The sequence below is a fragment of the Mesoplodon bidens genome (assembly GCF_964165515.1).
Source record: "Mesoplodon bidens genome assembly, chromosome: 10".
NCBI classification, from domain to species: domain Eukaryota; kingdom Metazoa; phylum Chordata; class Mammalia; order Artiodactyla; family Ziphiidae; genus Mesoplodon; species Mesoplodon bidens.
In genome coordinates, this window is record NC_138172.1 from 38,999,719 (window position 1) to 39,025,869 (window position 26,151).

Below are 26,151 nucleotides of genomic sequence, written 5' to 3' on the forward strand. Positions count from 1 at the left end.
AGTGCCAAAATACATGAAGCAAAAACTAACAGAATTAAACGGAGAAACAGAAAATTCAACAACAATAATTGGAGACTTCAATACCTTTTTTTTTTTTTTTTTGGCTCCTCAACAAGAGAAGCCACTGCAATGAGAAGCCAGTGCACCTCAACGAAGAGTAGCCCCCACTCACCGCAACTACAGAAAGCCCACGTGCAGCAACAAAGACCCAACGCAGCCAAAAAAACAGAGAAATCAATAACAGAAAGACATTTAGGGAATTCACAAGTAAGTGTAAATTAAACAACACACTCCTAAATAGCCAATGGGTCAAAGAAGAAATCACAAGGGAAATTAGAAAATACTTTGAGAGAAATGAAAATGAAAACACAGCATGTCAAAATATATAGGATGCAGCAAAAGCAATGGTCAGAGAGAAATTTATAGCTGTAAACACCTATATTCAAAAGAAGACCTCAGGGCCTCCCTGGTGGCGCAGTGGTTGAGAGTCCGCCTGCCGATGCAGGGGATACGGGTTCGTGCCCCGGTCTGGGAGGATCCCATATGCCACGGAGCGGCTGGGCCCGTGAGCCATGGCCGCTGAGCCTGCGCATCCGGAGCCTGTGCCCCGCAACGGGAGAGGCCACAACAGTGAGAGGCCCGCGTACCGCAAAAAAAAAAAAAAAAAAAAGAAGACCTCAAATCAGTAACCTAAACTTCCACCTTAATAGGTAGAAAAAGAGCAAAGTAAACACAAGTACAATGAAAGAAATAATACAAATTAGAAGATAAGTAAATTAACAGAAAATAGAAAAACAATAGAGAAAATCAAGGAAATAAAATTCTCTTTCTTTGAAAAGATCAACAAAACCAGAAAAACCATTCTTTTGGTAAAGAAGCCATCGCGATGAGAAGCCCGCACACTGCAGTGAAAGTAGCCCCCGCTAGCTACAACTAGAGAGAGCCTGCGTGCAGCAATGAAGTCACAACACAGCCAAAAATAAATTAACTAATTTAAAAAATTAATTAATTAAAAATTTTTTTAAGTAATAAAATAAATTACCAAGGGCATATTATGTTCATAGTATTCTCTTGTAATTCTGTTTATTTATTTAAGATCAGTAGTGGTGTCCCTCTTTCATTTCTGGTTTTAGTCATTTGATCTTTTCTCTCTTTTTTTTTTTTTTTTTTTGCGGTACGCGGGCCTCTCACTGTTGTGGCCTCTCCCATTGCGGAGCACAGGCTCCAGACGCGCAGGCCCAGCAGCCATGGCCCACGGGCCCAGCCGCTCCGCGGCACATGGGATCCTCCCAGACGGGGGCACGAACCCACGTCCCCTGCATTGGCAGGCGGACTCTCAACCACTGCACCACCAGGGAAGCCCTTTTTTTTTTTTTTTTTACAGTACGCGGGCCTCTCACTGTTGTGGCCTCTCCCGTTGCGGAGCACAGGCTCCAGACGCGCAGGCTCAGCGGCCATGGCTCACGGGCCCAGCCGCTCTGCAGCATGTGGGATCTTCCCGGACCGGGGCATGAACCCGTGTCCCCTGCATCGGCAGGCGGACTCTCAACCACTGCACCCCCAGGGAAGCCCCTCACCACTTTTATTTAACATAGTACTGGAAGTCTTAACCAGAGCAATTAGGCAAGGAAAATAAATAAAAGGCAGTCATATTATAAAGAAAGAAGTAGGGACTTCCCTAGCCGTCTAGTGGTTAAGATTCCATGCTCCCAATGCAGGGGGCACAGGTTCGATCCCTGGTCAGGGAACTAAGATCCCGCACGCTGCACAGCACGGCCACAAAAAAAAAAAAAGAAAGAAGTAAACTATCTCTATTTGCATATGACATGATCTTGAATATAGTAAAGTCCTAAGGAATCCACTAAAAAATTATTCAAACCAATAAATTAGTTTAGCAAGGTTGCAGGATTCAGGATCAACATACAAAAGTCAATTTTATTTTCATAGACTAGCAATGAACAATACAAAACTGAAATTAAGAAAACAATTCCATTTACAATACCATCAAAAAGAATAAAATACTTAGGAATAAGCTACACAAACAAAAAAATGTGACTTATACACTGAAAACTGCAAAATGTTGAAATTGATTAAAGATCTAAATAAATAGAAAGACATCCATGTTTATGCATCAAACTTAATATTGTAAACATGACAATATTCCCCAATTGATCTACAGATTCAACACAATGTGTCAAAATCCTAGCTGGCTCCTTTGCAGAAATTGACAAGTCTCTCCTTTCCAAAATTCATATGGAATTTCCAAAATTCATATGGAAATGTAAGGGATCCAGAATAGTCAAAAGAGTCTTGAGAAAAAACAAAGTTGGAGGACTCACACTTCCCAATTTCAAAACTTACTACAATACAACAGTAATCAAGACAGTGTGGTAGTGGCATAAGGATAAGCATATAGATTAATGGAATAGAACTGAGAGTCCAGAAATAAACTTATACATGTATGGTCAATTGATCTTTGATAAGGATGCCAAGAAAGTACAATAGAAAAAAAACAGTTTTTTCAACAAATGGTGCTGGGATAGCCACATGCAAAAGAATGGAGCTGGACTCGTACCTCACACCATACATAGAAATTAACGCTGATGGATCATAGACCTAAATGTAAGTGAAACTCAGAAGAAAACATAGGAGAAAATCTTCATGACCTTAGGTTGGGCAATAGTTTCTTAGATACAAAACCAAAAGCACAAGTGACCAAAAAATAGGTAAATAGGACTATATCAAAATTAAAAACTTTTTTTTTTTACTGTAAATGTATCATTAAGAGAGTAAAAAGAGGGCTTCCCTGGTGGCGCAGTGGTTGGGAGTCCGCCTGCCAATGCAGGGGACGCGGGTTCGTGCCCTGGTCCAGGAGGATCCCACGTGCCGCGGAGTGGCTGGGCCTGTGAGCCGTGGCCGCTGGGCCTGCTCGTCCGGGGCCTGTGCTCCGCGGCGGGAGGGGCCACAACGGTGGGAGGCCCGCATACCGCAAAAAAAAAAAAGAGAGAGTAAAAAGACAAATCACAAAATGGGAGAAAATACTTGCAAATCAAATCTCTGACAAGAGTCTATTATCCAGAACATACAAATAACTTCTACAACTCAACAATAAAAAGACAACCCAATTTAAAAATAGGCAAAGGATTTGAATAGATATTTCTCTAAAGAAGATATAGACAACAGTAACATGAAATATGTTCAAATCATTAGTCATTAGGCGAATGCAAATCAAAACCACAATGTATACCACTTCACACCCATTAGAATGGCTAAAATCAAAAAGAAAGATAATGACAAATGTTCACAAGGATGTGGAAAAAAAAGGAACCATCACTCACTGCTGTTTGGAATGTAAAATGGTATAGTCACTTTAGAAAAAAGTCCAATAGTTCTCCGAATGTTAAATGTAGAGATACCAAATGACCCAGCAATTTTACTCCTAGGAATACATCCAAAAGAATTTAAAACATATGTCTACAGAAAAACTTGTACTTAAATGTTCATAACAGAATTACTCATAATAGTCAAAGCCAAAAAGTGGAAACAACCCAAATGTTCATGAGCCTACGAGGGAATAAAATTTGGTATATCCATACAATGGAATATTATTGAGCAATAAAAAGGAATGAAGTACTGACACATGCCACATCACGGATGAGCCTTGAACACATGCTAAGTGAAAGAAGTCAGACACAAAAAACCACATACTGCATGATTCTATTTAATCATGAAATGTCCAGAATAGGCAAATCTATAGAGACAGATAGTAGATCAGTGGCTGCCTAAGCCTAGGGGTGGGGAAGAATAAGAAATGACTGTTAATGGATATAAGGTTTCTTTTGGGGTTGATGAAAATGTTTTAAATTTAGATTGTAGTTTTTGTTGTACAATTCTGTTCTAAAAAACATTGAATGGTACACTTAAAATTGGGTGAATTTTATGTTATGTGAATTATATCTCAAAAAAGAATTTCAAAATACTACCTGAGGGACTTCCCTGGTGGTCCAGTGGGTAAGACTCCACGCTTCTAATGCAGGCAGCCCGCATTCAATCCCTGGTCAGGGAGCCCTCCCACATGCATGCTGCAATTAAGAGCTCGCATGCCACAACTAAGACCAGGCACAGCCAAAATAAATAAATCAATTAAAAAAAATGCTACCTGAGCCAATACCCCCAAATATGCAATATTCATTTCTAAACTGTAAGCATGTGCTATGGTGCTAATGTATTAAGCATTCACAAAGTTAGAAAATAAAAAGTGATATTTTAAAAAAAATCTTGACTGATGAAATACATAATGGTTTCAATGTCTTTCGTTCGTGGGAGTCAGACCACTAACACCATCACCCCTAGCACCATCAGGATCCCAGCTCACTCCATGTGCCAGACTCACCCTTTACATAATCAGCCTCCTAACAACCACGCAGGGTGGGTACTCTTATCATTTCCATTTTTTTCCAATGAGAAGACTAAAGATTAAAGAAACTAAGCAGCTTAAGAGCACCAGAAAAACAGGCAGCGAGGCTGGGGCCTGGCCTGGGAACTTAGGTCCCCCCGACCCTACTCTAACACTCCCAACTCCTTAAAACTAAGTGCCTCGTAAGAAACACACCAAGGTCAGTTTCAAGGAAACATGCCTCCTGTTCCTTCCGCATTTCATAGGAGAATAAAATGCTCCTGGTAGGATAGAATTTGAGTAAAAACTCAGGGAAAAATTCTTGTGATTTATTTGGTTGGAAACTTGAAATTCATGTTCCTGAGACAAAAGCCTCCCACAAGCAGCGAGGAAACCAGCAAAACAAAGAAATTTGGCAGGAGGACATGATTAATAGGCAACAGTAAGGACGGCCTAGAACAGTGCTTAGCATGTAGTATGTGCTCAATAAATATTTATTAAATGAATAAATGATCCCAAGCACTATTCTTCCCTGGAGTAGAGGCCTGATCCAACATGGAGCTAGGTTGCACTAAAAAAAATCTTCAAATTTCAAACACCAAAACCTTTAGTGGGAAGAGGTTAGAGAATTGGGGTCCACCCTCCTTCAGATTCAGGGTTGGGTCTCTGAAGGGGCATAGGCAGTGTATACTAATACAGGTCACCATGGGGACCAAAAAGAAAGGCAAGATGCCGGCACAGATGATTCCTTATGCTGTAAGTGGCCCTGCCCTGCGAGCAGTCTTCTACTCAGATGATTGTGAATCTGAGCAATGCAACCTGCAGAAGGTATGAACAGAGAAAGGGAATTCACACCACATGTCAGGGAAGAAAAAGGAATTTTGCAGGGACCCCTGCATCCAGGAGACAGCCCTAGCTGGAAAAACAAATTAGAACTTGGAAACCCTCTGAAGTTCACAGGCAGAGCCTCAGGAACAAGGGCACTGTCCTACCCCTGCACAGAGCTGCTCAAGCTCATGTTACCCTCAAAGGCTGAGCAAGTAGGTGTCCAGCTACACAAAGGTCTGGTAGCTTGCTTGGAGATATGCCTGGGACACAGGAGTGGCCAAGAGACTCCAAAAGGCACAAGCATTGCTCCAATTCAGGAAGGGACAAGGTGACAAAAAGTTATCTAGGGCCCAAACTGCTGATTCTTTGAGAAGTGAGGGGGATAGGGAGAAATGTCTCCCCATACTGTTCTGTGAAAAAAAGCTGGCTGCAAAGCAACATATTCAGTGTGATCCCATTTCTTTAAGAAAGTATGTGTGTTGATCTTTTAGCAGCCAGTGGAGAGGGTGGGCGGATTCAAGATGTCAGATGGTGAAGGAGCCACAAGCACAGTGGAGGAAGGTGCAGAAGCCATGGCCAGTGCAGTGGGTGCAGCAGGTATAGCACCGACAGCCAAGGCAGGCCAGGTAGTCCTGGAAGCCCTGGTGGCTCAGGTGGCCCTGGGCAGCCGAGGCAATCCTAAGGCCCTGGCATCACAGGAGAGGTAGATGCCACAGCCGGTGGCATTCCCCATACACAGCGGGCACCCCATGCACCAGGGCCTGGTGGCTAGAGGTCCAGGGAACCCACTGCTCCAGTTCACCTTCCCTTGCCTTTGCTGTCACCTATGGAGGTGGAGCTCGCCCACCAATTCCTGATCCCAAATGCTGAACTCTCAGGGACAGTTCAGAAGTAGCTCAATGTGAATGGGTGAAGACCCTGGCCAACTCCAAATTTCCATCCCCTCCTGTCTCGACCAGCTTTCTCTGGTGGTGCAGACCCTGCAGAGCTTTGTGCCCCATTTTTTGTTAACCCTTAGCAGGGAAAAGGGGGCTAAGTCTAACTCTGTGCCCCTCCTAGGCAGTGCATCCTTCCCTAGGGCATTGATTTCTGGAGTAGGTGCTACTTTATTATTGCAGCCTAACATTTTGCCTGTGATGGCCCTTGGGTACTCAAGGTCCACAAGTTTTGTTTGGTGATTAAATGTTTGCTACTACAGAAAATGAAACTGATCTATTTTTTAAAAGTGTGTGTATATGTACACAACAGATTCATGAATATAAATGCTTGGAGAAAGATCTTAGAAATATACACAGAAAAGTAATAATGCTAGAAAAGGAAAGGAAAATAGAAGTTTTACTCAATATATGATTGAATTGTTTGAATATTTACATCAAGAATATATTCATGTCTTACTTATATAATTTTTATTAATTCCAGAACAGTCTCATCAGCAAAGTTAAAACTCAAATTACCTGGATATATCAGGAGTCGGGAGAGTAACATAAAAAAGGGAAGCCAAGAAAAGAGCATGGGAACAAATACAAAGAACAAGCCTCACTGGCAACAAGACTGCTGCTCAGGCAAGATCTCTGAGAAGCATGGGGGTAGCAGGACCCCAAGAGGGCTGAGAGCTACCTCTCAGCAAGATCCCTTCCTGAAATCCCTGCTGAGTGTCCATCCTATTCTTGGAGCCCCCACTATGCCCCACCCTACTGAGTACTCACAAGCCCAGGGCCCACCTGTGCACTATTAAGGGATGAAAATATAGTAAACTTGCTCCCCCTGTCCCAGTCATGCTAAGCAACCACACAGTTAGCACCTTGATCAGTGGTATCACGGTCACCGGAGGGAAGCCACCCCATGCAGGCTTTCCTGCCCCCGCCCACTCCTCTCTACGTCTCTCCTCCCTTAGGGAATGTAGCCAGATCAGCGGGACAATGGGGTCAGTCCTGGGGAGGGGTGGGGGGCGAGGGGGAAGCAGGTCTCTGTTACATCTGTCTGGAGGCCTGGCCTTGGCTTCCAAAGGTGTGGCTTGTGCTGCTAGGGTTTTAAGAGGTTCACCTTGAAGCCAAAGTTGCAAGGAAGAACTCCTTATGAGCCCTGTCACAAGCTGATATGCTGACGAGAGCTACTGGTCTTGTTCCAGGGTGCCCTTGCTGTACACCTGCTTAGAAAAGGGAAATTGGCTGCATCCTTACAGGAGATCCCAATAGGACAGACCAAACTTCCAACTCCAGGAGAAACACCTGGGCCCACCGACCTGGGCCCACCCAGAAGCAAGGCTTCTCCACAGGGAGGCCGCAATTCACCATAGCTGACCCTGAGCCCCATCCCTCCCTAATGTTTCTCAAAGGGTTAGACAGAGTTCCTGCCCTTGGGAAGCCTGGTGGGTGAGCCCCAGTAGCTGTTCACAGCTGCTCAGCACTGTTATACCATGAGAAAAGGAGGGAGCAAGCCCCTTTTTGCTCCGACCCCCAGTACCAAACCTTTAGACTAAGGCAACAGTCACAGGAAAGGCTCCAGTGCCATGGTGATGGTACGCTCATGGAAGAGAGAATGGGACCAGAGGCCAGGACCCAGCTGGAGAGCAGAAGCAGTTGGGTAGAAAAGAGGAAGCACATTTATGGTCCCAAAGCAAAAAAGGGGACCCCAGAAGCAGGCTTCTGGGAGGAAAGCCTGCTGCTGTGAAAGGCAGCTGCCCATTGGAGTCTGAGGGGATGGGGTGGAGTCAGCCCAAGGCTGCTGGAATATGTTCTCCTCTTCCTGGACAAGCAAAGAATCAGGTCCAGGAGCCATCCACCATTCTTTGGGGCACATGCCCTGGCAATCACTCTGGTCCACCTAGCCTTCTGTCTCACCTGGATACCAGGTTCTCCAGGGTGTAAGATAGAGTCAAAAGGGCTGCACATGGAAGAGGTTTTAAAGGGGCACTCTGACACACTGGCCAGCAGCAGGGATCCTACAGATGACCCTGTGGGTGGACCATAAGCTTTCCACTTAGTGGGGGAATCTGGTGGAATGACCCTACAGAAGAGTCCTGTACAGATTGTACAATGTGGCTCCACCTGCACTGTGGATCAGAGCTGATGCTGGCCCCTGGCCCACACTGAGCCTCTCTGAGTCTCTCCCCTGGAGAACTGAAATGGGGGAGGGAAAGGAAAACAGGGAGAGGGATGGGTGAGCTGTGAGTTGCCAAGATTCCCACCAGCCTGTCTGGTGAGAAGCCAGACTCACCAGGCTGCAGAAAGAAGCAGCAGGGAGGAGAAGAAGAGAAGCAGATTTGGGAGGAGAAGATGGGTCTCCCTGGTCCTCATCCCTATCTGAGAGCTGACTATAAACTACTTTTGAGTTCTGAAAGACACAACTCTGATCTTATAATATGGCCCCCTCATTCTGACTTAAGGCTGTTCAAGTTGGATTATGATATTTCCCACCAGAAGTGTTCTTTGACCATCCGCACTCTGCTCACTTGCTCCTACTGACCTGGGCAGCCCAGGCCTGGGCCTGAGAAGAGGTTCCATTCCCAAACAAAAGACTGTTTAAGGGACTTCCCTGGTGGTCCAGTGGCTAAGACTCCACGCTCACAATGCAGGGGGCCCGGGTTTGATCCCTGGTCAGGGAACTAGATCTCACAAGCCACAACTAAGAGTTCCCATGCTGCAACTAAAAAAAGATCCCACATGCCACAACTAAAGATCCCGCATGCCACAACTAAGACCCGGCACAGCCAAATAAATAAATATATATTTTTAAAAAGACTGTTTAAGATCTCTTATGGATACCAAACAAAATCATCGACATTCCTGTCCTCAAAAAAGTCTTACGTCAGATTAAGTCCATTGTGGTACAGACTCAAGCTTTCCCAAGAAAAGGGGTCCTGCTAACCCAACATTAAACACTATTTCAGCCAAAGGGGAGAGGTGAGAGGGCAAGTGATGGCCCATATGGAGATGTCCGCTGGGAGTGGGAGGACCAGAGCTGGAGAGTTTGGGGAGCCGTCAGCATGCAGCACCTTTTGCATAGAAGCCTTGGGCAGGCCTAGTGAGAAGAAGAGATTTGGCTGAGGGCTGAGTCCTGGGGACCTCATCAGACAGGGCAAGCAGTGCCACAAAGGAGACCGACAAGTAAACAAGGACATGTTACATAACCAAGAAGGAAGCATGGTCAGGAAGGTCTGAGCCCACAGTGAGGTCTAAGCAGGTAAGGACAAGAACCTGGCCATTAGGCTGTCCCTGGAGCACCGGGAGGTAACAGGGTCAGAGAGAGAGAGAGAGACAGAGAGAGAGAGAGAGAGAGAGTGTGTGTGTGTGCGTGTGTACGAGCAGCCATCATCTGAGGCTCAGGCCTGTCCAACTACAAAAAGTCTGGCAGGACACCAGCACACTGAGACCCACATGGGGGCACCTAGGAAGTTTTGCTGCTCCTTTCTCTGAACTGTGTGGCTTTGGCTGAGTCCCTCATGCTGACCCAGACTGTGGGATCCAAGTAGGCTGACTATTGCACTTCCTCTGTGAACTCAGAGCCTGCACAGACCCAGATACACAGCAGGATTAATAAATGCTTGTTGAATGAACAAACACTGAACAAAAATAAATAATGAACAAAAATGTTGGACAAAGAAACAGCATTCTCAGAATGAGAACCGTTTGAGAGCAAAGCCTTTCCTGGGGATAAAGCAGGGCCTCTGGAGAAATTAATTTTTCGGGGGAGGGTGTCGGTGGTGCTGTATAGATCCTAGGTGTCTAAACCCACCCCCCAAGGCAGGTCATGGAATAACCACCAGCACCCTTTATCAGAATCACTTATACCGATTCTGATAAAGTGGCCATGGGTCTTATTCCTGAAGGCTGTACACTCCACAAGGTCCTGGAGCTTGTGGGCTTGTTCAGAAGGTACTCCCTGCATCCATGCCAGCACATAAAAAAGGACTGAATGATTTCTGTCCTTGTTCCCAACTGAACCCTGAGGCCTCTGGGGCCTGACACAGAGTGGGTGCTCTACAAGAGTGAGTTGTTTGGAAGAGACTGCAGCGGAGGCCTTGCCCCTAAACTCCATCTAGTGCGGACTGGGCTCTTCTCTTCTGGCCCTGGAGCCTTATACCCCCAAGGCCACCCTGAGATTGTCATCTGCTCCCCACCCCTAGCCCACTCTACCCAGAGGCAGAGAGTGTACCAAGCAGGCCAGTCCGGCACACCGGATGTCTGATCCCTTTACTGGACACATGGAAGTTTCCTCATCCTAAAGCAGCGAGGGAGATTCACTGAACAGAGGCCAGGGTGGGCAGTCCAGGCTCCTCCTCCTGGTCCTGCCCCACCTTGCTATGGGGTTCTTGGAAACGCCCATTACCTCTCTGGCTTCAGTCTTTCCATCCATCAACAGTGATTCTGACCCTCTATTGGCCAGAGCTACACAGAGGAAAAAATACTGTATAAGCAAAATCACTCATTTATTACTAAGTATTGTTACTATCTTTTCAAAAGCTATGTACATCTTTATCTGAATGTCTTGTTTCTCCTGAGCCACCAGTAGGGACTAAGGAAAAGGAAGCTGAGGGAGCCTGACCAAGGCCCATGTTCCCTGAAAAACTTGCCAGGAGACTCAGCCTTAATTACTCCTGGGGTCACTGCCCCTGCATCACACCAGCCTGAGAGTCCCAGAATAAGGGCTCATACGTGAGTACAGGGAACACAGGATGGTTTCCAAAAAGGCAAAGCTTCTAGTTTCCTCTTTTTTTCATGCCACTTAAAACAGGTTTTCAGTACCACCGGGAGTGGTATTCCTTGAGCAGCAGTCAAGGTCTTGGCAACTGAAAGGGGCAGTGCTGCCCCCAAGGGTCCCCACCGGGCTCTATGAATTGAGGACAGGGAGGACATTTTTCTTTCTCACACCACACTCAGGGGTGTGGAGGTTCTTACCATTTAGAAAAGGACCTGGTCAAGGGGGAGGGAGGGTAAGGGAGGGAAGGATTGGGAGTTTGGGATTAGCAGAGACAAATTATTATATATAGGATGGATAAACAACAGAGTCCTACTGTATAGCCCAGGGAACTATATTCAATATTCTGTGACAAACCATAATGGAAAAGAATATGAAAAAGAATATATTTAAAAAATATTTTTAAAAAATAAAAGGAGCTGCTAGTGTGACAACTGTCCCTGGAGCCCTGGATGTGTTCCCCAGGGTTCCTCATACCTGACCGGGAACCTGGGCAGGGACAGCACAGAGGCCATGTACCTGCTGCCCCTGTCTGTGTTTCAGCTCAGGCAATCTAAGGGGTACACCATGCTGGCCAGGGAGATGCCAAGTACCAATGAGAGCAGGGATCCTTGGAGGGGCTCCACCATACACCCTGACAAGGCTGGGGAGTAAAGGGTAGGGTGGGGGCAGACCTGGTCTGTTGGGAGAATCTAGAGCAAGCTGCCCTGTTCTGTGTCTTCCCTTCCTTCCTTTCTTCCACAGGTTCAGCCTGCACCACAGCTCCCTGAAAGCACCCTGGCAGGAAGCCCCTCTCATCCTGGCAGTTAGCACTAAGCACTATCATTTGCAAAAGTGCTTCAGTACAGGAGGGGAACAGAGAAGAATGCTTGGCCACTGGGAAAGACCTACTCCAGTCCACTGGCTTTGGAGCCAGCTCCGTGTACCACAGCCTGCACCCGGGCCCCAGGGCCCAGAGAAATGTACATCACAGAGTCAAATTATGTTATCTCTACCCCAGATGCCCATGAGCAGATCACTACCCCAGAGCAGCAACCACAGACCTGGAGCTCCCTCCCTCCTGCCCTCTTCCCAATCCCCAAAATCTGCCAAGGGAACCCTCTCCCACACCACAGTCCAGCCTTCCTGGAGTTTCATGAACATAAGTCAGGGTTAAGAAGAAACAGTGATACTCTTCGTACAGTGAGAGGGTGTTCTCTGTGGCTCTGGTGGTCTGGGCTTCAGACCCAACCAGCAATGAATTCTGAGAGCCTGTGGGATGGGCCGGAACTTTCAAGTAAACTCTCTGGTCTGAGGCTCAAATTCTGTATCTATTTTAGCAGTTCTGTGTGAAGATGAGAAGGATGGACCACAGTGGGCTTTCTGAGCATCTCCCAATGAGTGAGTCAGAGCTCCCAGCGGGCAGAGACCATACCTTCAATCAAGTTTAACTCAAAGATTCTCTGTAGTAGGAAACAGGGATGCTAATCTACCTGTTCACCTTTATATCCTCAGCCCTGGGCAGGAACCAGGCACCAGTTGGCATTTAATGCCAGGCCTCTTGTGAATGCTTTCATTTCTGGCACTTCATTTGATAAAATAAATGCTTGTTGAGTTGAACATACTTGACTTGCCCTCTTAGAACTCCAGTATGGCCTCAATTTATTCCTCTTCCTTATTTCTTTCTCAGAGTGCTTGTAGGAACCAGGTGGCATCAATATTAAAGCATTTGCAGGTGAAGTGCTACTTTATGTTTTTAGCCGGGACTAGAATACCCAGTTGCCAACCTAACATCTCACTTGGATGCCTCTAAGACACAAGTTGTCCAGGAAAAAACTCCTGATCTTAGACCCCATCCTTGTTGCCCCCAGTGTGCACCAGATGCTCAGGTCAAAACTCAGGAGTCCTCCTGACTCCTTTCTTTTTCTAACCTTTCACAGCCAACCCTTCAGCCATCCTGCTGACTCTACATCCAGAATATATTCAGAAGTTGAGCACTTTTCAGCACTCTCACCCCCTCCCCACTCCCCATCACCCCCTCCTCATTCTCGTCCAGTGACCATCCTCTCACACCTGAATACTGTTCAAGCCCCTCACTAGCTCCCAGCTTCTGCCCTTGCCCCTCAGGCTTGGCAACACATAGCAAAATGTGCATTCACCATTTTGTTTCCGCATCCAACAGGAAACTATCCTACAGATACAGTGGAAAAAACACAAAATATCCCATAGATACACTGGTAAAAATACAAAATGACACAGACACTAGGTTCCTCACTGTGGTGCTATTTGTAAGAGCAAAAGACTGGACACAGGTTGATGTCCAAGGGAAAACCATAGCATGTGCACATGATAGAGCAGTGCCCAAATGCAAAAAGGAATCAGGAGAATTTCTATATTCTGCTATGAGGAGATCTTCAGGATATATTAAGTGAAAAAAAGGCAAAGTATAGAATAGTGTTTAGAATCTGTTACCTTTTATATAAAAAAGAAAGGTAAATAAATGTATATTTTTCCTCATATTTTCAAAAAGAAACAATGGAAAAATCTGATAAAAATGGTTTCTTATCAGGGAAGGCAGAGAACAAAGTGGAAGGCAACAAGATGGAACTAGACTTCTCTCAATACACCTTGTTTTATTTGGAATCACATGAAAGTTTTACATAATTTTAAGAAAATTAAATGGTAAAGAAAAAATATGGTAGATGGCATTGTTCTCCATTCTTTACCTTCCGTGGATTTCTGCCCTTTACCATGTGACTTTGCAATTCCTCCCACTAGAGGTGCAGTATATTTTCCCAGCTGCAGTAGACTCTATTTTTGAAAATAATCTCAGCGAAATTTCCAGTCTCATATGCTCTTTTTTTTTTGGCCAAGCTACACAGCATGTGGGATCTTAGTTCCCCAACCAGGGATCAAACCCACGCCCCCTGCAGTTCTAACCACTGGACCACCAGCTAATTCCCTCATATGATCTTTTTTAAAAAATTCATTTATTTTTATATTTTGGCTGTGTTGGGTCTTTGTTGCTGCGCACAGGCTTCCTCTAGTTGAGGCAAGGGGGGGCTACTCTTCGTTGCAGTGTGCAGACTTCTCATTGCAGTGGCTTCTCTTGTTGTGGAGCACGGGCTCTAGGCACATGGGCTTCAGTAGTTGCGGCATGTAGACTCAGTAGTTGTGGCTTGTAGGCTGTAGAGTGCAGGCTCAGTAGTTGGGGCGCACGGGCTTAGTTGCTCCGCAGCATGTGGAATCTTCCCGGACCAGGGCTCAAACCCACGTCCCCTGCATTGGCAGGCAGATTCTTAACCACCGTGCCACCACGGAAGCCCTCATATGCTCTTATAGAACCTGGACACTCCCAATCAAGAGATGGAGTCTGCCTCCTCCTCTCAAACCTGGGCAGGACTTTGTGACTGCCCCAATGAATGGAGTGTGGCGGAAGTAACAATTCACATCTTTTGAGATTAGGTAATAAAGGCAGCACAGTCTCCACCTGACTTCCTTTCTCAGGACACCCTTGGAACCCAGTAACCATGTTGTGAGCAAGCTCAATCTAGTCCACATGGAGAAGCACTGAGGCCCTCCCAGCTAATAGCCAGCATCAGCTGTAAGACATGTAAATGACGACGACATGTCATGATTCCAGTCCCCAGCCTTCAAGTCTTCCAGCTGAAGCTCCAGACATTGTGAAGCAAAAATAAGCCATCCCACTGTGCCCTGCCTGAATTCCTGACCTACAGAATCTAATAAGCAAAGTAATGGATGTTTTATACCACTGAGTTTTGGGGTAATTTGTTAGGTAGCCATAGTAACTACAGTACCACACCTTGATTTTGGGCTTAACTAAAAATTGCTTTGACTAAAGAAATGTTAGAAGATGTGTCATTTCAAGCAGAGGCTTGAAATTGTGTGTGGTTAGGTATGCCCTCTTGTGCATCTGTCATCACCATGGGAAGAACATGCCCTGGCTAGCCTGCTGTCTGAGGAGGATGAGAGACACGTGGAGCAGACCTGGACTCACCTACAGCTTGAAGCCCAGCCTAGATCAATGAATTCTAGCCAGCATGCAGATGCATGAGTGAGAATTAAAAATTGCTGTTTGAAGCCACTGAGTTTTGGTTGACTTACTGTGCAGTATGACAGTGGCAACAGGTAAGTGATCAAAAAGTAATCCTTACAAACTGAACACAAACTGGAAAAAAAACCAAACCTTAATTGTATAGCCTCTTAGTAGCATAACCACACAGAGAAGAATCATTTCTAATAACTCTAAAACACAGAACTTTGGGACTTCCCTGGTGGTCCAGTGGTTGAGACTCCACGCTCCCAATGCAGGGAGTCCGGGTTCGATCCCTGGTCAGGGAACTAGATCCCTCATGCTGCAACTAAAAGATACCACACTCAGAAACGAAGATCCCGCGTGCTGCAACTAAGACCTGATGCAGCCAAATAAATATTTTAAAATAAATAAATAAAACACAGAACTTTGACTACACATTCCTGAAAATATATAAACTAAGGACAAAAGAAACTACAAGCGAATTTTAAACTACATTCATTAGTATTAGTAGTAAAAATATCTATCATTATTTTGAAATAAGTACACGTATATACATTACATATATATAATAGTCTATATATATGCAAGGTTTGTTTGGATTCTGATTTGAACTCTCAAAAGTCATTTTTGGAAATCACATTTTTCTCTGAACTCCTCCATACATACATAAATAAAAATCTGTGTTTTCTCTTGCTAAAAGAATTTTTTTAATTAAAAAAATTTTTAAATAAGAAGTCATTTTTGAGATAATCAAGGAAAATTGAACATGGACTAGGTATTAGGTTATATTAAGAAATTACAGGGAAGATCCCACATGCCGTGGAGCAACTAAGCCCGTGCGCCACAACTACTGAGCCTGCACTCTAGAGCCCGCGAGTCACAACTACTGAAGCCCACGCACCCGGAGCCTGTGCTCCGCAAGAGAAGCCACCGCAATGAGAAGCCCACACACCACAACAACAAGTAGGCCCCGCTCGCCGCAACTAGAGAAAGCCCGCACGCGGCAACAAAGACCCAACACAGCCATAAATAAATACATAAATACATAAATAAATAAAGTTGAAAAAAAATTACAGTTAACTTTGTTGGCTGTGATAATGTCATTGGATTAAAGTTAAAATATCTTTTAACTATGAGAGGTACATCCTAAAGTATTTATGAGTGAAATGATATGTTAGGATTTTGACTGAAAATAATCCAGCCAAAAAAAAAAATTGGAGGAGTATAGATGAAACAAGTTGGCAAAACACTGATCGTTGTTGAAGCTGGGTGATGGGGTCACGGGAGGGAGTTCACCATACCATCTTCTCTCCTTTTATGTGTGTTTGAAACTTTCATCTGCAGAGCACTTGCTGCCCCTAGGGACATCTAACCTACAGAGCCAAAGGCCAACGCATCCCAGAGAGGCCAGCATGACCTGGCCAACCAGGGAAGGACAAGCCTGCACAGGGGCTGCCACGGCTAAGATGCAAGCAGTGGCTGACTCTCCAATCCAGCCCTGTCTCTGCCACTGTCCTCAGCTGGCACCACTCCAAACCCAAGCTAGCAAGGCTGTGGCCTCTACTACCCAACACTGGCCACTCAAGATCAGATAAAGGGGTTTGGAAAGTGGGCTCACAGGGCCCTAGGAAAGGGAGAAGTTCACATAGCATGATTACTGAAACAATCACACTGCCTTAGTTATTACCCCAGTTCAATGGACAGTCAGGATCCAAAAGGGTCTCACTAGGTTGGAAGGGATCTCTAAGTACAATCAGAGATGTCATGGCAGGGACCCATGCAGAACCCCCAAAGATTCACACTCAGGTCACACAAGCCCAGGATGGAGGGAACCCAGCCTTCATGCTGAGATGCCCAGCATGAGGCTGGACAACTGTGGGGTGCAGCGCCAGACAGTGCTCAGAAAGATGTAGGATGGTGTTCTCAGGCTACATGAGCCAAGGCCCCTCATCCTTCAGACTGTGTCACTCACAGTCCATGTGACATGCTGAGCCCTGAGCCCTGTTCTCTGAGCCTTCCTGTCCTCAGGATCTGACAGTCTTGGGCAGGACAGCCCAGGTCAGCAAGGGTCCCAGAGTCACATTCCAGCCACAGGAGCTGGAGAAGCCTAGAGAGAAGACGGGGGTTGAGGAGGTGAGAGCACAGAGAGCTCCTGCCAAACCTGTGAGCGGATAAGTCAGCCGGCCCGGAGGGCAGAGCCAGGACCCAGAGACAGGAGGTATCAGGAGACACACAAAGGGAAAGAAGAACTTTCCAACAGTGGAATCATCTGCCTGGGAGGGACCAGAGGCTACGGACCACTGGGGTATTCACACCAAGGCAGAGCTCCTGCCTTCAAGGAATATGGAAGCAGCCATTCCGATATCCATTTGGTGTTGGATTAGATGCTCAAAATACAAGGAGGACAGAGCAAACATATCACGTGCTGAAGCTAAACCACGCTCCTGAAGGACATGGCCTCACGTGCCAGACCTTGACATTGGAGGAGACCTGGCCTGAGCCCACAGAACCCACGGAGCTACAGGAGAAACTGCAGCGAGTACCACATCCATCTCCTCACTCTACAAGTGAAGGAAGCTGTACAACTGCCAACTGGAGGGGGCAGAACTCAAGTCTCTTTCAGGCCAGCCCTTTCCATGCCCCACCTCCCCCACCACGAAGTGTTTGCCAACTCTGGCTCCCCTAGAAATCGTGAGCACACTGGCTGCTGCCAGAGCACCTGTGGGATACGGATGGGGCAACACTCAGGAGATAAGCAGTCGAGCACGGCTGGGAAAAGGGATCCTGCGGCAGGCTCTGCAGGTCCAGGTGGGAGCCTTGCTGGCTGGCCAGCCAACCCAGTAGAAGGATGCCAAGAGCTTTTCAAGAGCCCTTGTTTACCAGGAGCAACCAATTGGCAAGGCAGCAGCCAGTCCCTCTCCTGGCTCCAGGCTTGATTGTGAGGTCATTTTGTCCACTCCGGAAGATCTCTGGGGCACAATGGAAGAGCAATCCTCTTCATTTAAAGCTCTTCTAATTAACCTAAAGGCTGCACGTTGTACTTGTTTTCTCTCCTCTGTGAAGCTGAACAGTGGGAAGCATCCCCCTTCCTTTTCAATCATCTCACAGAAATAAGCTGTCAGAGGTGGAGGGGACTTTGGAGATTATTTAGTTAAATTTCTCATTTTACAGATGGAAAAAAACTGAGGACCTACCCAACACGTACAGCCAGTTTCAGGCAACATCGGGACTGATTAAAACCTGAGTTTCTGACCCCCACCCAGGATGCTTCTACCATTCTTCATCCCCCACCCCACCCTACCCTGTCCTTTGCTCAAATGTCCTACTTCCAGATCCTTTTCCTGTCCTCAAGGCCCTCCCATCCTCTTGCTAAATTTTCCATCTTCTGAGAGCAGGAGGCAGGGAAGTGACGTGGTGCTCCAGCTGTGCTCAGTGTATGGCATTTGGGTTTGCTAAAGTCAGCTAGCTGGCTGTTCTTCTGAATCTCTCATGTTAGACCTTTGGAGCTCCCAACAGAGTAAGTTAGTGCTGTGAATGTGTTTTGTAAGCTGTTGAACACCATACAAATATGTGCTCTACTATTTTAGAAGATGAAATAATACAAACCCTTTTAATCGTGTGCTCATTTCTCTTACCTCTGTGAGACAAAGAGAAGGTAGGAGCAAACTCTAATTTAAGGAAGTTGAGGGTAAAGATCTGAACTAAAGTCTCTCTTTCTCTCCTATCACACTGTGAGCCCTTTTGAGGGCAGAGCCCATATCCTGCGCCTTCCTTTGTTCCTCACATTTCACCCGGGGACAGGCATCCAGTAGCTGCTCAGCAAAGGGTTTCCTGAATACGTGGCTGAACATCACTTTAAAGTCCTCCTACTTCTAAGTAGAATTTAACTGTAGAAATCCCTCATAACTGCTCCCATATACAAAAAGTGCAGACGATCCTTATTACCTACCAGCACACACGAACGTATCCAATGTATGGATGCGACTACCAGGAAATTTCCTTACCTCTCCTTTCCTCCTAAGCACCCAAGTGTCTTACTGGTTCTTCCAGCATCCCTGGCGGGGGGGCAGGCTCATCCCCCTCCCTGAGCCTGGGGCACTGGAGAGCTTGGGCTCCTCTGGGTACAGGGGCAGTCCCAGATGGGACCAGGTTGGGTGATCCTTGTGTGAGCTCCTAGACAAGCTGCTGAGGCTCTTTGATCTCCTCAGTGGTTGGGACCAAGTCCTTCCACTACTCCTTAGGGAAAATCTCTTCCTCACCTTTAGCCCTGACAGCAGTCCCACCACTTCAGAAGCAGCCAGGCCTCTCCAAAGAAATCTGGATTTGATCTCAAGGGTGACCTAAAGTTCTCTGGAGGCTCCCAATATGCCTCCATGTGACTCTCCTGTTAGAAAGAAGTGGACATACCACGTAAGAGGTCTCTGTTAGAGCAAGGCTCTCTTAACCCTAGACGCCCCTAAGAGCAAAGTACAGGAAGGAGAGATCAAAGCAGCCCTGAGAACAGCCTGGGCAACCAAGGTTTAGCACAGATCAATCAGGGAGCATGCTCGCTTCTCCATCCTACAGGCACAGCTGACCAGAACCTAAAGTATAAGACACATGCACTGAGAGAATGCCAGAAAGGCACAGGTCCCCACCAGAGGTCCAATCCACGGTGGGGGTGGGACACCAGAATTCATCTCCCTTACCATAGGCCTGGGTCCTAATTCATTCCCCAGCTACAATCAGCTTCCACCACTACACTGGTGAATGGAGATGGCAGAAGGCCCTACAGGAAAGGAACCTGTGCAAGTCCTACGAATGCAGTACCAAGACCAGCATAACATGCCCCTGGCACCAACTGAGATAGGAGTCCCCACAGCTGGATTGTCCACCAAGTCCCAGCTTACTAGGAGGGTCTCAAGTCCTAAAGTGACACTTGGCCCTTGCTGCTGGCAGGTAGGTCTCAGCCACCATTTCACCATTTTAAAAAGTGAGTCCCTGGGAAGGAAGGATGAATAAGGCCAGGACAGATGGGGCCTGCAGGAGCTGTATGGCCAGGCAGGTGGAGTGAGGAATAAATGTGTGTAAAACACCTAGAGGAATGACTATGGTGGAACAGGCACCCAGCAATGGTAGTGATAACTATTACGACAGCTTTGCCAACCTGTCTCCACAGTCAGCACCAACTGATTGCGTATGGTCCACAGGCTCCAGGTACAGATTCTCCCCAAGTAGCCCACACATAGCAAGGTCTGTCCCTCCCCACATCCATCACAGACTAGGGGAAAGGGCCCCATTCAAATGTGCAGGACCTATGAAAAGGGGGAGGATTTACTGAAGCCCCAAATCCTCTCTCCTAGCAGCCTGCTACTTACATATACAGGGAAGGCTCCCCCTGTTATGCTGGAGTGAAAAGGTGTGATCCAGGACTCTGAAAGCTTTGACTTCTTAAACTCAGAGCCAAACCTACTCAGTGGAAGGAGAACTTTAGAAAAAGAACAGAAAAGTGGCCCACTGTGTTGTTCTTTGGTTCCCAAACTAGTCCAAAGTCTAGATCTACTTTCAACAAACTCTCAGTCCCTTCACATCTGAAGCCCTCAACGAACTCTTTCTTAAAAAGCTAGAATTTCTTGGCCAAAAAGAGAAATGTGATTCTGAATGGCTTCTAGATGTAATTCCCAGTTTTCAGGAAAAATAAGAGAGAGAAGAACATCTTAAATGACACCACAAGGATACAATCAGCATAATCCAGAATATGAGAAACCACAGGACAAGTAACACAGCCAATCGTAAATTGCAATGGGGAAAAAAGGAGAAGGAACATACAGATTTAAAGAAACTGAAGAGATGTATCAGACAAACGCAATATGTAGACCCTGTTTAGTTCACAGTCCAAACAAACCAATTGTAAAAATAAATTAATAAGATAATCAAAAAAATTGAACCCTGACAGGATATTTGCTGAGACTAAGAAGAGAATGTTAGCTGTTTAGATGTGATCATGGTGCTGTGGTAATGTTTTTACAAATCCCTTATTTCTTAGAAATAGACACTAAAATACTGATGATGAAATGTTGGGATATCTCGAAGATGGGGGTGGAAGTGAGGGAGATAGATAAACTTAACCAGCCATGAGCTGATGATGGTGGTGGCTGGGCAATGGGAACATGGGAGCTCATTAACTTATTCTCTCTACTTTTATGTATGTATGTTTGAAATTTTCCATAATAAAAAGTTTTTTTTAAATAAAATAGACTTCCTCCCCTTAATGCATCCATAACTTTTTTTTTTGTATCTGCAGCATCTTATCAGTCTTACTAATGCTAGGAACAGCTATATTATCAAAACTGTCCCTCTCTCCCTGGCAAGAAATGCAAAAATGGTTGCCCCCTTTGGGTGAGCTTTTGACATCATCACCATTCAGATGTTAGGTCACTTAAGCGCAAACTCCATGACATGCCCTCCATGAGAATCCAATGGCCTCACATGATCTCTAAATAATAAAGGATCATTATTTCCAAACCTAACAATTGTATCCTTTCATTTTAGCCTTACAAATTAATCCCAGATTTTTCTAGAGCCTGACTGATAGATGACATAGTATAACAAGTCTGGCTAATCCCAAACCAGAGATACTATGCCTGACAAATCCATTCATTCATTCATTTTTTTGTTTTTTGCAGTACATGGGCCTCTCACTGTTGTGGCCTCTCCCGCCGTGGAGCACAGGCTCCGGACGCGCAGGCTCAGCGGCCATGGCTCACGGACCCAGCTGCTCCGCGGCATGTGGGATCTTCCCAGACCGGGGCACGAACCCGCGTCCCCTGCATCGGCGGGCGGACTCCCAACCACTGCGCCACCAGGGAAGCCCCATTCATTCATTTTTGAGATATAATTATGGCAAACCCATCTTGAGAAAGGAACTCTGGGTATGGTTCTCAGAGCAGCTTCAACCACCTTCCAGCAAATGCCCAGGCTCTCTGTGCCCAGCTGCCTTTGGCTCAAGATGTCTCCCTAGACTGGAAGTGAGTGAGAGCTCAGCACTGATCACCAATTTCAATGGGGTAACGAGCGGGAGGCGCCTTACCTGGTTTGCCCCAGCTTTCCACACCCCTGCACTCGGCCCCAATCTCTGCTCACTGTCCCTGCCTGTGTAAACCATGCTCCTCATGTCATTTCTAACTCTCTTCACCTCTCAGATCCCCATCATTCTCCCAAGGAGCCTTGGGATTCTCCTTCTTTTGAAGCCTGGCTCTGTCTCTCCACTCTTCTCACTTGACAACCCTTCTATAAGCACTACCTATTTGACACTTCTCAGACACTGAGCTGCCTACAGTGTCACTCCTAGGAACCTTCTGTGACTTTGTTCTCTGAGAGCTCTTCAAGAGCTATTTGACCAACCAGACTGTGAGGTGCTATAGGACAGGGGAGCATCATATATTCTTCCAGACCCTCCACAAAGCCCAGCACAGTGCTTGCTCTTGATACCAGTAAATATACCTTGGTTGATTGACTAAAGACCAATTTGCAAATGTCAAAGTTCTGCAAGTCCACAGAGCTGGTGTAGATTAAACAGGCCACCACTGGTCTACGTGGCTTCTTTGTGCAATTTTTTTAAAAGGTGCTTTCTGGAGTACTCATAAAATTTCTCTTGAACTGGTGATGTGTGTACAAGTAAAATCCCATCAATTTGGGACCTTCACTGTACATCAGGCATTCCACCATAAAAATAAGTGAATGAATGAATAAGTGAAAGGTGCCCCTTCCTGTAGGAAGATGTAGCCCATACCACAGCATATAGCTTGGAGCCTGAGATAGAGTTCAGCCTTCCCTGACCTGGCACTCCTTGGGAACGGCACAACGTATATAACTGCACATGTGACCCTGAGACCAGAAGCAGAGAGCCCTGCCTTGAGAGACTCTCTGATGCCCAAAGTGCCATATCATCCAAACAGGTTAAGAAGCAGCACTATGGGTGTGGTGGCACTGCTACTCACAGGATTCTAGTCAAGATCTTCAGCCACCGATGCTGGAGACGCCCCCTCGCAGAACCCAAGTCAGCTCAGTATGAGGATGGAAAGACTAATTCAACCTGGGGTGACAAGGGGTAATACAGCAACAGGAAAGAGACAGGAATCAACTCCCCCAGGACCTCAGTTCCATTCCCTTTTGGGATTAGTGAAATGATCTCCCCCTTACCTGACCCTCCACCTACCTCTATTCACAATATAATTCCCCCAAATTCACAAGCTGGCTTGAAACTATGCCAATGCCTTTCCTGAATGCCCAGAAGCACATGCCACAGTGCTTTTTCTCCATCAATGGGCCAATCTGTTCAGCAGCATCTCAGAACAGAACATGCTAAATTTGGCATCAGGTACCTGAGACGCTCTGATAAGAGGAAGTAGAAGCCATTCTGATGCTGAAGGAGAGACGTATCATGGAGATGCAGCTCAGCTGAGATGCTCTGACAAGCAAATATCAGCTGGAAGAGTAAATCCCATCTCCTAAGGGGCCCCAATTCAGAGCTTTGGTGACAAATAGCCAGCTCACCCCCTGAGCCTGACAGCTGTAGGACCTTAGCTCCACAGGTCCATATGTGTGCCTTGCCCACAGCCAGGAGTGAGATTATGTGACTGCTAAATCCAGCAGGAGCCCATGGTTCCCTAACCCACAGTAGTTCATGGGTCTGCCCTGTAGCAGAACACATAGGGTAGAAATGAAATACTGAAAAGGAATATGAATAGACACTAGCCTCTTCCTGTGTCTTTAAGCTACCCAAGTCCTTCCAAATTTTCATATGCTTGGCTCTGCAACATTAGATAAACTACAAGCAGAGTAGCCTGTTTGGTTATCAGAAGAGAAATGTCAAATTTTCCATATAGAGAACTCCTAACAACAATGTGTTTTTCCACTCAGCTGTAGATGCTTTCCTTTGGAAGGAGAGCTCTAAAGCCTGAGTGAGCCTCCGCCAAGCTAAAACTCAAACAGCAGCTCAACACGCAGCAAAATGGACAGTATTTGCAGTGCTAAGAACTGTGTGCTATCCAACTGCATTACCATAATAGCTAATGTAAAATGGGCAAATCCCTCCTCTAAAAGGGATGGTCACAGGCTGGCCTGTCTGTGGCAGGTTTCAGGCTACTAAGAGCCTTTCATTATTGTTAATTGTCTAAGAAACAACTTCTGAGAAAATAAGCACATGAGAGGCACAGTTGGGCAGCTAAAGAATCAAAAATTATGCTCCCTCACAGTTTATGTGCTCCCACACAGAGAAGCCAAGGCAACAGTATCAGCAGACTCACATGGATCCAGAAGCACTCCCCAGTTTTGCTACTCCCCAGGTCTATTTGGTGTAAAGATAATGCCTTTCATTTTATCTTGTTGTCTCTTGGTAGCTTTCCTGAGTTTTCAGTCTACTGATTTATTATATATTGGCATTTCCTTCCACTGCATTTACTGCCACTTGATTGTTTATAGGACCTCGGGATGCATTTTAAACAAGCTGGTTTCAAAATATTTGATCAGATATGTTCTGTTTAAAACATTCCACTGATTTGAGGTGGTAATAAGACGAGAGAACATATTTGGTTCTAGATGATTCAATTGCATTTTTGCTTCACCCCAAAGTGTTTCACTAAACCATTGTGAAAGCACATGACCCTGTTAGTATTTATGAGCCTAAATAAGTACCTTTTGGTGTCCAGCAGCATTTTCCCTTCCTCCAAAGATGATTTTAGCCACTAAATGCCTGAGGAAAGTGCATGACCAAATTCATGGTTCAACTATTTCCACATCTTTCTGTTCCTCGCAGTGACACTTATCTTCCCTGACAGCCACTCCCATTGTGCTCTTTCCTTGGCCCAACACAATGGACACATGCAGACTCCAGAAGACAGGGAGGACGCTTTCTGTCCCATTGCTCCCCAGTGCAGAGGGACCCGGCAGAGGTTACATAAGCCCCTCCTTAGCCCGGCATTGGGGAGGAAGCGAATTTGGGGTTCGTGATGGAGTCACGGTCTGCAGGCCCGGACTGACCCTCCGTTCACCATTCTGCTTTATTAAGGCAGGGCGGCTGTAAAGGGAGGGTCGCTTCCCGCGACCACCCGCTCATGCCAAACCAGCTGGGTTCTAAGTGTGGCCGGACGTCCGACCTCGCTGTCCAGACTAGACCGCAGGGTCGTGGGCCCCGGCCCCGGCCTCGGCCTCAGGCTACAGATCCCCGCCCCCCGGGCGCCGCCGTGTCCCGCACTTACGTGCCCGGGCCGGCACCGGGCCCGGGGCTTGGACCGGGTGGTCCGGCGGTTGCCCGCGCCCCGCCTGACGCCGGGAGCTGTCCTCCACCAGCCGGTGCTGAAGGCGGCTTCCCTGCGCCGGGGCCGGGGCCGGAGCCCCCGGGCGGCAGCGGCCCGTCGCCAGCGCCGCCCTCCAGGCTGGCCTCGTTGCCCATGGCGGGCGGGCGGGCGGGGTCGGGGTCGCACTGGACCCGGGCCGGCGGTTCCCGGGCTGCTGCTCACACACTCCGTGCCCCCGCCGCAGCCGCCGCCGCCGCCGCCATCATCTCCCAGCTCTGCTCGCGCCGCCGCCTGCCGCTGCGCATGCGCGGCCCGGGTGCCCCTTCCCTGCGCACGACGCCCCCCACGCGTGCGCGCGCTCCCGCCAGCCCGTGAGGCCTCTAGTACACGAGCCAGAAGCGGGGTCGCAGGGAAACAGCCGCCGGCGCCAGCGCATTCGCCGTCTGAGGCCGACGAGAACAGCGAGTGCTACCAGGAGCCTAGCGGCGGTTGGTGGCAGCTTCCCACCCAACCAGGATTGGAGGGACACGGATCACGAGAAGGGGCCGTGGGGACGTCGCGCCGTGCCCTGCCCTGGAGTCAGTGGCGCTTTCTGACTCGGAGAACTTGGGAGTGGGAGCCCTCATTTGGGTAACTTCAGTGTCCCACCTGGCAGACTTTGTGGGAACAGGCCTCAGAGAGGGGACACTGAGTGTGTCATTAAAGGATATTTAGGAGTTGGAAACGCAAATAAACAAGAGTGTTAAGAGGCACAATGTCATGGAAGGACGGAGATAAAGGATGCTGGGTGATGGGGCTGGTTATGAGGGTCTCAAAGGCTAGCTGGGGGGTGAAGACTTTATCCAGATGGTGCAATGGGAACCATCTGGGATTCACTCTGAGGCCTGGTCCCGCGGGACAGGAGTCTCAGGAAGTGT

At 47.1% G+C, this 26,151-nt stretch overlaps 1 protein-coding gene across 1 annotated transcript in view; it reads right to left on the reverse strand.

The window, feature by feature from the left end:
• BSN (bassoon presynaptic cytomatrix protein) overlaps positions 1-25,389 on the reverse strand; it is a gene marked incomplete at both ends in the record, with an annotated part of 85,919 nt that extends 60,530 nt beyond the window's left edge. Inside the window, one exon of the mRNA XM_081247010.1 lies at positions 25,196-25,389. Within this exon, the coding sequence (XP_081103136.1) occupies positions 25,196-25,389 (194 nt within the window). The remainder of the gene's footprint in view (positions 1-25,195) is intronic.
• Positions 25,390-26,151: the final 762 nt, after the last annotated feature.